The 10,660-nt window shown below is 42.9% G+C and overlaps 2 protein-coding genes across 2 annotated transcripts; both read right to left on the bottom strand.

Annotated features, from left to right (window-relative positions):
* Positions 1 to 1,144: 1,144 nt before the first annotated feature.
* Positions 1,145 to 8,231, bottom strand: b4galt7 (xylosylprotein beta 1,4-galactosyltransferase, polypeptide 7 (galactosyltransferase I)). The gene is made up of 6 exons (XM_086101729.1): positions 6,667 to 8,231; positions 5,212 to 5,553; positions 3,978 to 4,203; positions 3,728 to 3,811; positions 3,551 to 3,655; positions 1,145 to 2,911 (listed from the first exon to the last, which is right to left on the bottom strand). Exons 1-6 carry the CDS (start codon positions 6,717 to 6,719, stop codon positions 2,756 to 2,758), a joined length of 966 nt encoding a protein of 321 aa, XP_085957855.1. The 5' UTR covers positions 6,720 to 8,231; the 3' UTR covers positions 1,145 to 2,755.
* A 105-nt stretch (positions 8,232 to 8,336) lies between these two features.
* tmed9 (transmembrane p24 trafficking protein 9) lies at positions 8,337 to 10,285 on the bottom strand. The gene is made up of 5 exons (XM_086106002.1): positions 10,106 to 10,285; positions 9,655 to 9,755; positions 9,312 to 9,437; positions 9,090 to 9,236; positions 8,337 to 8,819 (listed from the first exon to the last, which is right to left on the bottom strand). The coding sequence occupies exons 1-5, from the start codon at positions 10,251 to 10,253 to the stop codon at positions 8,670 to 8,672; spliced, it is 672 nt and encodes a 223-aa protein (XP_085962128.1). The 5' UTR covers positions 10,254 to 10,285; the 3' UTR covers positions 8,337 to 8,669.
* Positions 10,286 to 10,660: the final 375 nt, after the last annotated feature.

Genomic DNA, 10,660 nt, shown 5'->3' with positions numbered 1-10,660 from the left:
GTGTGTAATTGTGACGAATTCTCGTAAAAAGCAAACCTTTCAGCCCTGAGGACCAAGGTGTCAATCGGCACTCCGCTTCCAGAAAGATTCACGAGAAATTACCAGACGTCGGGGGCGGGGGGTCACATTGTGGCGGCGGGACCGGGAGGCTCGTTATTTGATAAACAACACCCACACACACACACACACACACACACACACACACACACACACACACACACACACACACACACACACACACACACACACACACACACACACACACACGTTATCACCTGCACTCCAACTATGACAAGAATGTCACAAGCCCATAACTCACAGCAGACATAACTAGTCGACTTCGAGGAACACTCAGCCAATCTCAGCCATTACTCGTTGACTTAGAAGAGAAGTGGGTCACCATCAGACCAAGACTCGTGGACTTAAAGAGGACTGAGCCACGATTAGACATCTCTAATTAAGCGTAGAGTCTTGGGCCACTGTCGCACATTATGAGTCAACTTTGAGGAGCACCTGCCTTCTGTAAGACACTACTAGTCAACATTAAATTTGACTAGTCAACTTAGAAGCAAACGTGGTATGACTTGACTTCCGCATTGGGCAAAACCAAACGACGCGATTTCTTACAGTTGAGGGCAATGGCCCATTTCTACGTCGCTTAGTTTGTCTTTTTTTCTTTGAAATGGAGAATTAGGAATTTTTGAGTGGAATTGATGAATGTGAAAGATAATTTGTAATCTATCATGGAGGAGCTGGAGTTGGAATGGTTTGAACTTCAGAAAGGACACGACACTCCCAACTCATGCACTGATAAAGCTTTGATGCTAAAAGCAAACAATGCACATCTTCCTTTCCATCTCATCACAAGCCATATAAAAGGTCCAACCGATTTGGATATTTGGCAGAAGAAATTTCCGATAACCGATGAATTGGTCGATTCATTTAAAAAAAAAAAACATGAATAAAAGTACTCTGATTCCTTCGGTGTTACGACAACAAAAATATGAAATCCGGGTTATACATTTCACTGTTTGAGAAGACCTTTTCCTTGAGTGTATAAGGACAACCGGATGTCCCAAATTTATGAATATTTGGAAGTTTGAGACAGGAGACAATGTGGAAGAACCACAAAAGGGAAAACATAAAAATAAAAACGTACCGTTTATTGCCAACAAAATGGATGACAGCCGTCTGAGGTTGATTATCATGATCATCATTATTCTTGTTCAGAGATGTCATCATCTTACAAGTAACATGGAGTCCATTTGTGGCGCTCCTCAAGCAAAACTAAAATATAAAAAAACCCACTTAAATAGGAAAAATAACACATTTAAATAATTGTGTTGCATCTCTTCCACTTGACATGACTTTCCATCAAGACGTAATTTAAAAAAAACACTTTTGGAAACAGAACATTCTGCTGCTGCTTGCTAGCTAGCTAGGCTACATGTTAGCAATGCTAGCTCAGTTGAGGGGTGAGCAAACTTTTGAGCTCAGGGGCCACTTATGACTTTTCTAAACTACATCGGCATTGTTCTTTGATGTTGTCCATGTGTGTGTGAATGGTTGTTCGTCTCTTAATGTGTGCCCTGCGACTGATTGGCGACAGGGGTGTAGTCCGCCTTCCACCCAAAGTCAGCTGGGATAGGCTCCAGTAACTCCCAGCGACTCTGTTCAGGATAAGTGGTGTTGGAAATGGATGGGTGGATAGATGAATACAATAAAACATTCAATGTAATGCCTTTTCTATTTTTTTTTCCAATTTGACTTTTAACACTAAACTTTCCAGTCCTTTTCAAATTACTGTAGTTGCCAATAATGATAATGTGGCATATGAAAAAATAAACCCCTGCGCCCTTGCTAAAGAGTTGGAGCAGCAGAGACTGGAGAATCTTGTCCAGTTGGCGGCGCCACCTGCTGTTTGCTCTTCTAACAATCTATTCAAGAAGATGTTGGGAATCACTGAGTCTTTCTGTACTCCCTTATCATTATACCGACAGTATACATTATTTGAATTAAGCATACCTGGGTATTTCCTCAAATATCCACCAAAAATGTCTTACTCGTGATTCGGAAATGAGCGAATGATTCATCAATCATTCATCACATCTGCACACACTAATAGCTACAAAGGGATGCAAGAAAAAACAAAAAAAGTGACGACTGACATGTTGGTGTCTCGGGCACAGAATTAGTTTAGAGAAAGAGCTAACCCAATCCCCCCTACGTAAAAACAATGGTACAATGGAGCGCGACATTGTGCGAGAGTTTTTATGTCGCACAACAACAGAGAGGACAAGGGGCTCAGACTCTGACTGCCCCCCCCCCCTCTCTATATATATATGGGTTTATACTGCACTATACAGTATTTCAAGGTGAGTGGCCCTCATAATTGTTTTGTACATTTGGAATGACATGGTACTGATTTCAGTGAAAAGAAAGTGCACAAAATGAGTTTTTGCACTTCATGTTGTTTTGCTGAGCAGGAGTTAAGTGTCCTTGAATTGTAATTTACACGGACACACATTTAGGGGTAACATTCCTTTTATAGTTAAAAAATAAAAGGTTGGTAAACCTGATTTCAGGGATAGCCTCCATTGGAACCAGACCACAAAATGGCCACCTCTCTGATTTCATGGTACTGGAGGGAGGCATTTTCAACACTGCCTAATTGTGCCTCAACTGGTTCCTGTTCAGGAGCTTTCCAAAATAAAATGCTTGTGTGGCAGCCTGCGTGCGTGTTTGCGTGCATGTCCTACAAGAGGAGGCACCAGGGCGTCTGGTCTTGGTCGCAATCCAGCCTTGTGTTGATGATGGTGCAGGGGGCGCCCCCTATAGTCAGCTCCTGGCGGGACTCCACATGGTAGCGCAGGTTGCTGAGGCCCCCTTCTGGATCCACTTTGAACTGCTCCTGCCCAAAAATATAACCAAAATATTTTACCGTGAAAGGACGCACGTGGATACCCTATTTCGGTCGCTTAAGGAAGACGTTGAAGAAAAGTTTCAATTTGGCTTTGCACTTGCTTTCATACAGTTAAATTTACCACAAATTAGTTCCTTTTAATGATTAAATAATTCACACTCGTTGTGCTATTACTTATAATTCATCAATTCACGTTTTTAAATGTTAATTTTTTAAAAACATTTTTCAAAAGACAGTGGGTGGGATATTGCTGAAGCTTCAGTCATGACAGCAGACGGCCATAACTCGGTTTGAAATCGATTTCTCATCAGCCGTCGGATTCCAGAAAAAGAACTGATTAACATTTGACTAAAATTTGCCATTGACCTAGAATTGACCAAATTAGCAAGGTTGAAAAATGTTCTAAAATTATACATTTAAATTTTTATTCCATAATATACAATGGATGCATTAACCTATTATTTCATGAGATCAATGAATTAAAAAAAAATCACCTCAAAAAAGTTCATCTTAACTTCCCAAATTTAGGAGAGAAGGGCTTCAACAACTGTTTTATTTGAATGCTAAAAGTAAGCAAAAGTGCCGTGAGCATTTTTTTTCCTCCCTTGAGCGTGTGTCTCGGCGAACCTGCTTCTGGGCTGCCACACGCTTCTGGTCCCGCTTGCGCCACGCCGGGTCATGCACGTGCAGGAAGGTCTTGTATCCCGTGGTGATGCCGCTCGGCCGGAACAGCTGCAAATTGCCGCCACAACTTGGGATGTGTAGAAACCTCGGCCGTTAATTCTGAAGAGACGCGCCGCTTACCTGCAAGCCCGCCTTTCGCAGCCGTCTGTAAAACTCGTCGTCCTCGCGGCCCCACCCCCAGAAACGATTGGACATCCCGTTACACTGTGCGCGCAAACACACACACGCACACAATTCAAATTGATCACAACTAAAACGTGAAATTTCTGGTCAAAATGTAATTTGTCACGCGATAATGTGAAATTGATCATGGCAAAACATGATGACGTGATAATGTGGAACGTGCCGACATGCAAAAGGCGGCCGTTACCATGTGGTAGTGCTTCTTGGTGAGCAGCAGGATGCCGCCCACGTAGGTCTTGTAATGGTAGAGGGGGTGCAGGTCCGGCGAGGCCACGTGGAAGGGCCCGTTGGTTGGGAATCCGTAGTCCAGCGCGTCGTTAAGGGGCAGCAGGTCCACATCGTGCATGGCCAGGTAGTCCGTGTCATTGGTGCTTTCCAGGTAGCCCACGTTGATCAGCGACGCCCGGTTGAACCTGCCGGCCGGCACAATTGCCGCAGTCGGCGAGTGCGTTCATGCGAGCGTGCTTTTGCGTTGAGCACACAAGCGAGACCCTGCAGTGTAGTACCGCGTTGGGCCACAACAGGTCAGGCAGCGCTTGCTTGCTTGGAAGAGTTGCTGAGGCCGAGATGGCCCCCTACGAAGCTGTGTCGTCGACATTCCCGCAGAGTAGAGCCATTATGACCGTTGTAAGCGCTGTTTGTATGAGTTGCTGCTCTGTGCAATTTGAAGGTTTAGACTAACTGCAGCATTTATGCTCATGGGATTTCCCCATTACATGTTAGCATCAAGCTATCATACTTTCATTAGATATTATACAGTTTGGTTGAATATTTTGTTGTTTAAATCAACAATGTGTCCTTTTTTTTTCTTGGTCTTTTGTTTCAAATTCATCTGGGTAAAAAAAAAAAAAAAGGTTGAGGCAAGCACACTGGGCCTTTTATTTGGATACCGGTGCGAGGCAGAAAGTGAGAATACAGTGATCCCTCACTATTTCGCGGTTCGTTTATCGCAGATTTTTTCAAACATATTCATAAAAATTGTTTGGGTTTTCTTTCATATACATGGAGTACAGTACTGTATATGTTGCTCTATGTGACTCACTGTTGTTTTGCAGCTTCTCACGGACTGTTTGCAGACTTTTTGCGGACTTTAAAACGTTTTTTTTAACCTGTATATGTTAATTGGTTGCTACTTCGCGGATTTTCATTTATCGCAGGTGGCTTAGGTTCCCATTAACCGCGATAAACGAGGGATTACTGTAGATGCTAACTTGGACGACATGAAACCTTGTGGACATTTCAAGCTTTCCCCAAAAGAATCTATCAAGTGACTTTGATGCCAGCATGTGAACCAATTCTTCGTACTGCATCAGGCGCCTCAAATACATCAAGCTTCTGTCCGTGCTCCAAAAATGGCTTCCTGGATTTTTCCACACAATGTTGGAAGCCCCGGCACAGTTTCTCCCATTGCTATGTCTCACCTGTAATGGTCCACCTGGTTGATGATGAGAATCTGGTGCGCGATCTTCTTCTTGTTGAGGAAGGAGTGCATGAAAGGCACGAAAACCAGCAGCTCCTCAAAGCGCTCCCTGAAGGGCACCAGCAGCGCCAACTTGTGCGGACCCCACGACTCCTCATCTCGCGGGCTGCTCTCGGATCGGCACGCTGGGGGCGGTTGCTGCGGGAGGCGTCCGTCCCGCTGCGAGGAGGCGGCAGCGGTCATGTCTGATGAACAGCTGAGCTGCAGCCACAGCATTGACGCAAGCAGCAGCAGCAAACAAACGCCGAACAGCTTGTACACCGAACAATGGTCCCACGTTAACCTGTACAAAAAAGCAGCATTACTACTTCAGCAAAGAGAAAGAGAGACGGAGCGAGAGAGCAAGTCTGTGTTACCTTAGCTCAATGACTGATGAAGATAGGAAGATTCAACTTATATTTTATCTTACATTTTTTAGAGGAAAAAAAATGAACACAAAAATCCAAGAACTTAGATTTTATTACATTTTACACAAATCCCAAACGTTCAATGTACTAGCCCGTGGTTACATGGCATACATCAAAACGGTATTCCGTTTCGTGCCAAACGCTTTGAAAATTGGGAGATTTTATAAAGTAACACAGACTATGAAACACCCTGTATGTATGCTCTTAGTATTTTTTGGAACTTGTTTGAGAAGCACTGCTTTAAATGATTACAAAGTGCACTAGATTTCACTACTAAACAAAAAAAATAAACCTAACATCTGAGAAGTTAACTTACGACTAACACGCAACAGAAGTCACATAGTTGAATGCAACATGCTTTTAGTGAACTTCACTTACATTATTGTCTTGTCTTTTGATGGTATACCTAATGAAGTGTCCTATAAGCGTATATTCCAATGTTCAGGCAAATAAAATTAACTTTCTTCTGTAAAGGACAAACCTCCCCTATCATCTGTCATCATCATCTTTGAAAACATTGAAACAAAGAATGCGTGTCATGCAGGAAGCCAACAAAGTCAAATGAATTGACAGGCGCACACACCTCAGGAGGTCTCTTATGAAACAAATACACACTTGTAATGTTAGATCTAATTTAGTATTGTTTTGTAAAGCAGGTCTCTCAAGTGATATGCAAAAGAATCACTGAATTAAATAATCCGAATTTGGAGCAATGCATACAAGCCTGATCAACCGTTTTTTTTTATATTCTACAGTACTTTTAACTTTCTACGAGATTACATTTTTAAATTCAGTTCGGTTACTGTGTGCAGCACATTTGCATTCAATCCCACTCAATATTTGACTTACTCCTTGTCTTCCTGGTCGACAACTTTTGAGGAGACATTTCTTCAAATAATGCAGTTTCAGAATTTAGAATAATGTCAAAATAGTCACAACACAAAATATGAGTGCTGGTTATTATGAAGTTGGTTTGACATCAAAATTACCTTCTCTGCTCCTTAAAGTAGAGCACAGGTTTCCTCCTCGATGAGAACATCATCGTGCTTCTTCAATCGTTCACTTTTTTAAAACACAATTCAAACTCCTGCGTGAGTTCTTAATATCGGCCATGCTGACGATCTCTCGTTTAATCGGACTTCATTTTGACTCGTCCAGCGATCAGCATTTTTCCTCCGGCCAAGAGTCGCTCATGTCGGCGGCATCTCGCCCAATGTCTGGACACGTAGCATGTAGCAATAGCATATAGCTCACCTGCGCCAAGCTAAGCTAACATGCTCCGAGCGAGAACTGGTACCGGGGTCCTGACATGTGACGAGCCCGTTTAAAATGGACTCGACGCCAGCTTAAATTACTCGTCAAAATGTATTCTCCATTTTTTTCGCCGAAAGAAGGGAGAAAAAGATCAATTTGGAGCCGAGCGTGATTGGGTTCAACTTAATTTACTGCTCGAGCGGAAACAAAGCACACATAGTTTCCTACCCTTTCTGAAAACGTAACGAAACAAGAATATCACAAACAAAAATTGGTTCCAACGGTGGCACGAACACTTGACACCAAATTGGAATTAAATAAAATACTGTAACGCCCTTCAATACGGAAAGAAGGATGCACGCAGTCGCTGATGTAATCTGTCGTTTTTAATAAAAAAACAAAACAGCAATAACACACACATTCAAAGGAGTTGCTGTTAGTCACAACTCACGCTCATGCGCTCCACACTCAGACTAGTTACCGGAGTCAATATTCCCCCAACCTGGCTCCTCCCCTCTCTATGACGTCACACAAATACAAGAAACAGATATTACAATACTTAGCTCTCCAAATACCATACAATGACTAACATTCAAATAGACAAGGCAGCTTTGTTTTAGCAGAGTAATTGTACATGTTCACCTATGGAAGACACGTTGTGTTTCTGGAATAAGAAAAGAAAACCCAATGGGTGAAATAATTTTATTTCAATATCTTTTACATCATTACATTTTGTATCAAATTGCAATGAAAACAAAAGCATTAAAAACTTGTTTTGAGCAAATCGGGCTAAACCTTAAACACAAGTGTTGTATTGAAAAAAATATCCAGCCCTTTTTTTTTTCAAAACAACGGAAATGCTTTTCAGTATTTTCTAAAATCAAATGTTGACTCAAACATCCAGGGAAAAAACAAACAAACGACAGTGTCACACTACTGATGAATTCAACCTCCTGCATAGATTAAATGTTGAGCACATTAAAATCTGCAAAAAAAGTGAACATTAACACTGGATGCAGTAACTCGTTCGTTTTCACTTTTCAACTGTCAAAACTTTACAAACCAATCTTAATTTGGGGGGGGAGGCGGAGATTCAAACCACTAAACTGAAATTGACAAGTTCATGTGCGGTGAACACGTGACGGCGTCTCTCACACACACACACACACACACACACACACACACACACACACACACACACACACACACACACACACACACACACACACACACACACACACACACACACACACACACACACACACACACACACACACACACACACACACACACACACACACACACACACACACACACACACACACACACACACACACACACACACACACACACACACACACACACACACACACACACACACACACACACACACACACACACACACACACACACACACACACACACACACACACACACACACACACACACACACACACACACACACACACACACACACACACACACACACACACACCTCGCCATGATGAATGCAATGTACACGTCGTCCAGCCGTCAGTGGCGACTTTTGAAATAATCATCCAGCAACACACAACGCCATGGGTCTGCTTCACATTTCACTGGATGATCAAAATATTTCCATCCAAATGGAAATCATAAATATTCATAATGGTCTCAAGTAACTTTTGTCCATCGCATTTCTGCTCCATACTGCATCTCTTCATAGACTTGGAACACACGCGCGCACGCGAGCGAGTGTTTAGACCAGCTTCTTGGCTTCAAAGAAGCTCTTGAGGTGTCTCATCTGCCAGATGCCGATGGCCACCAAGATGAGGGTTTGCACGATGGACCACCACAGGACACGCTGGTTGGTGCTCTCGCTGGTCTGGCGGAAGCGCTCCTCCCGGTACTGCAGGAGACACGCGGACAGTAGGGGCCGCACGTGAACATCACTCCCCAGAAATTACCGCAGGAATGAACCAAAATGGCTTTTTACTTTTTCATACTTGCATATTCCTCACCATTACTTTATGCCTTTGGTCTACATTAAAGGGTAATATCTGTAATAGCTGGCATCAGTGTGGTCCTTTGGGGAGGCATTTATTATGTGCCATAGGTCAATAAAATGTTGTGGAAACACTGCAATATTCATAAACATGATTTCTCATCCCCCACTGACCCTCTGGTAGTTCTGCTCCTTCTGGATCTGGTCCACCTGCTCCACCAGCTGCCTTACTCGCACTTGCAGTTCCGACAGCTTGTCTTTAGCGGCGATCTCGGCGTAGTTGTTGGCGTGCTCGCCCACCTGGATGTCTAGGTGGACCCTCTGCGAGCAAGCGGCAAGCGCTGGTCAAGGAAAATGGTGGCACAAGTGCGGTCGCGTTGTGCGGTGCATATTCACCAGCATGCCTCCGGCGAAGAGGGAGAACTTTGACGAGTTGGAGTGCAGGCAGATCTGATGTTCTCCGGGGGTGTGAGACGTGAAGGTGAATCTTCCCTCGGAGCCGTACTGTCGAGACAGGATCATCTGCAAAGAGAAAAAACACATGCACACCCAATTTAGTCCAGGGAAATGTTTGACAACGGATTAGAAAAAAAAACGGTCTCGCATTTCAGTAAAATTTTTTTGACATGTGAGAAAAGTGTCTCCTGGTTTTCATTTTGAAGTCATTAAGCAAATTTCAGCATAAGCCTGAAAACAAATCACATCTGTAGGGCCCTAGTTTTAATGAAGAATAACAAACCTTTTCATCTGGGTCTTTGACTTCCACAAACATGCCCAGACCCTGAGTGGCTGGCAGAAATTCCTCTTTGTGTTTGTCATACAGCTGAGTCCGATAGTTACCTGCAAACACAACAGAGTGGATTCGTGTCAATATAAAATGTCCTTTCTCTTTACTGGCAAAAACACAAAATAAAGCGCCACCAGGCAACTACTATCTGCTTTAATACATGTTGTGCCAAACAGTTCCGAGCTATAGTAAGATTCAAAGGGTCATATGCAACTTGAAGGGGAACATTTGCATATTAAAATGTCTTACAACTCAAGTATCACTACCGTTAAGTGAACGGAAGTTGTACAGAAAAAAAATGTTTTCAAAATCACACTTTATGAAAACGATGATTTGAATCTCAAAGTTTGCGAGCTAGCAATTAGCATTAGCAACTCCACTTCCCCGACGCCAAGGCGCTCACCGATGATCATCGTCTCATCAGGAATTTCTTCTACGAAACATTTCTTCTCCGTTTCTCCGATGTGGAAGTACAAGGACGTGACGAGGCCGTAAAAAATGTTGAGAAGGAAAAACGACAACATAGCCGACCACATCCTGACAGCTGCCATCTTACTGTCAGGAGAGAGCGCTATACTGCAGCTGCGCAGAAGCAGTAATGCCACGTCAACCAATAACTACGTCCTGACCAATCAGCACCTTCGAAATTTTTAACTTTTAAAAATGAATAGTTGAAACATTAAAAAAAAACAACCGACGCTGATAAAAAAATAATATTAACGCTCAGATAAAAAAAGAAAACATGACGTTAAAAGTTAGGAATTAAAAAACGCCTAATAGTGCTCTTTTTATCCAGTGGAGGGCAGGAAAACAACTACCGTTCAGTTACGTCGACAAGCGAAGAAGTGTCGCTTCCCCAAAGCGGTTTCCACGGTAACTAGAAATGGCGACCGGTAAGTCGTTCCGTCTCTGAACATAACTACTACATTTATCGTTATTTACAAAAAATTCGGCGTTT

The sequence above is a fragment of the Hippocampus guttulatus genome, chromosome 2 (genome assembly GCF_054856545.1).
Source record: "Hippocampus guttulatus isolate MCC_2025c chromosome 2, RoL_Hgut_1.0, whole genome shotgun sequence".
NCBI lineage: Eukaryota > Metazoa > Chordata > Actinopteri > Syngnathiformes > Syngnathidae > Hippocampus > Hippocampus guttulatus.
The sequence above is the reverse complement of the archived record's forward strand: the minus strand, read 5'-3'. Positions and strand labels throughout refer to the sequence as shown.

Coding starts and splice junctions, on each gene's coding strand:
- b4galt7 (XM_086101729.1), bottom strand. CDS start 6,719: ATGATGTTCTCATCGAGGAGGAAACCTGTGCTCTACTTTAAGGAGCAG. Junction 3,812..3,977: donor CCAAGAAGCACTACCACATG/GTAACGGCCGCC, acceptor TTGCGCGCACAG/TGTAACGGGATGTCCAATCG. Junction 2,912..3,550: donor GTGTGGCAGCCCAGAAGCAG/GTTCGCCGAGAC, acceptor ATTTTTGGGCAG/GAGCAGTTCAAAGTGGATCC.
- tmed9 (XM_086106002.1), bottom strand. CDS start 10,253: ATGGCAGCTGTCAGGATGTGGTCGGCTATGTTGTCGTTTTTCCTTCTC. Junction 9,438..9,654: donor TCAAAGACCCAGATGAAAAG/GTTTGTTATTCT, acceptor TTCTCTTTGCAG/ATGATCCTGTCTCGACAGTA. Junction 8,820..9,089: donor AGGAGCAGAACTACCAGAGG/GTCAGTGGGGGA, acceptor TGTCTCCTGCAG/TACCGGGAGGAGCGCTTCCG.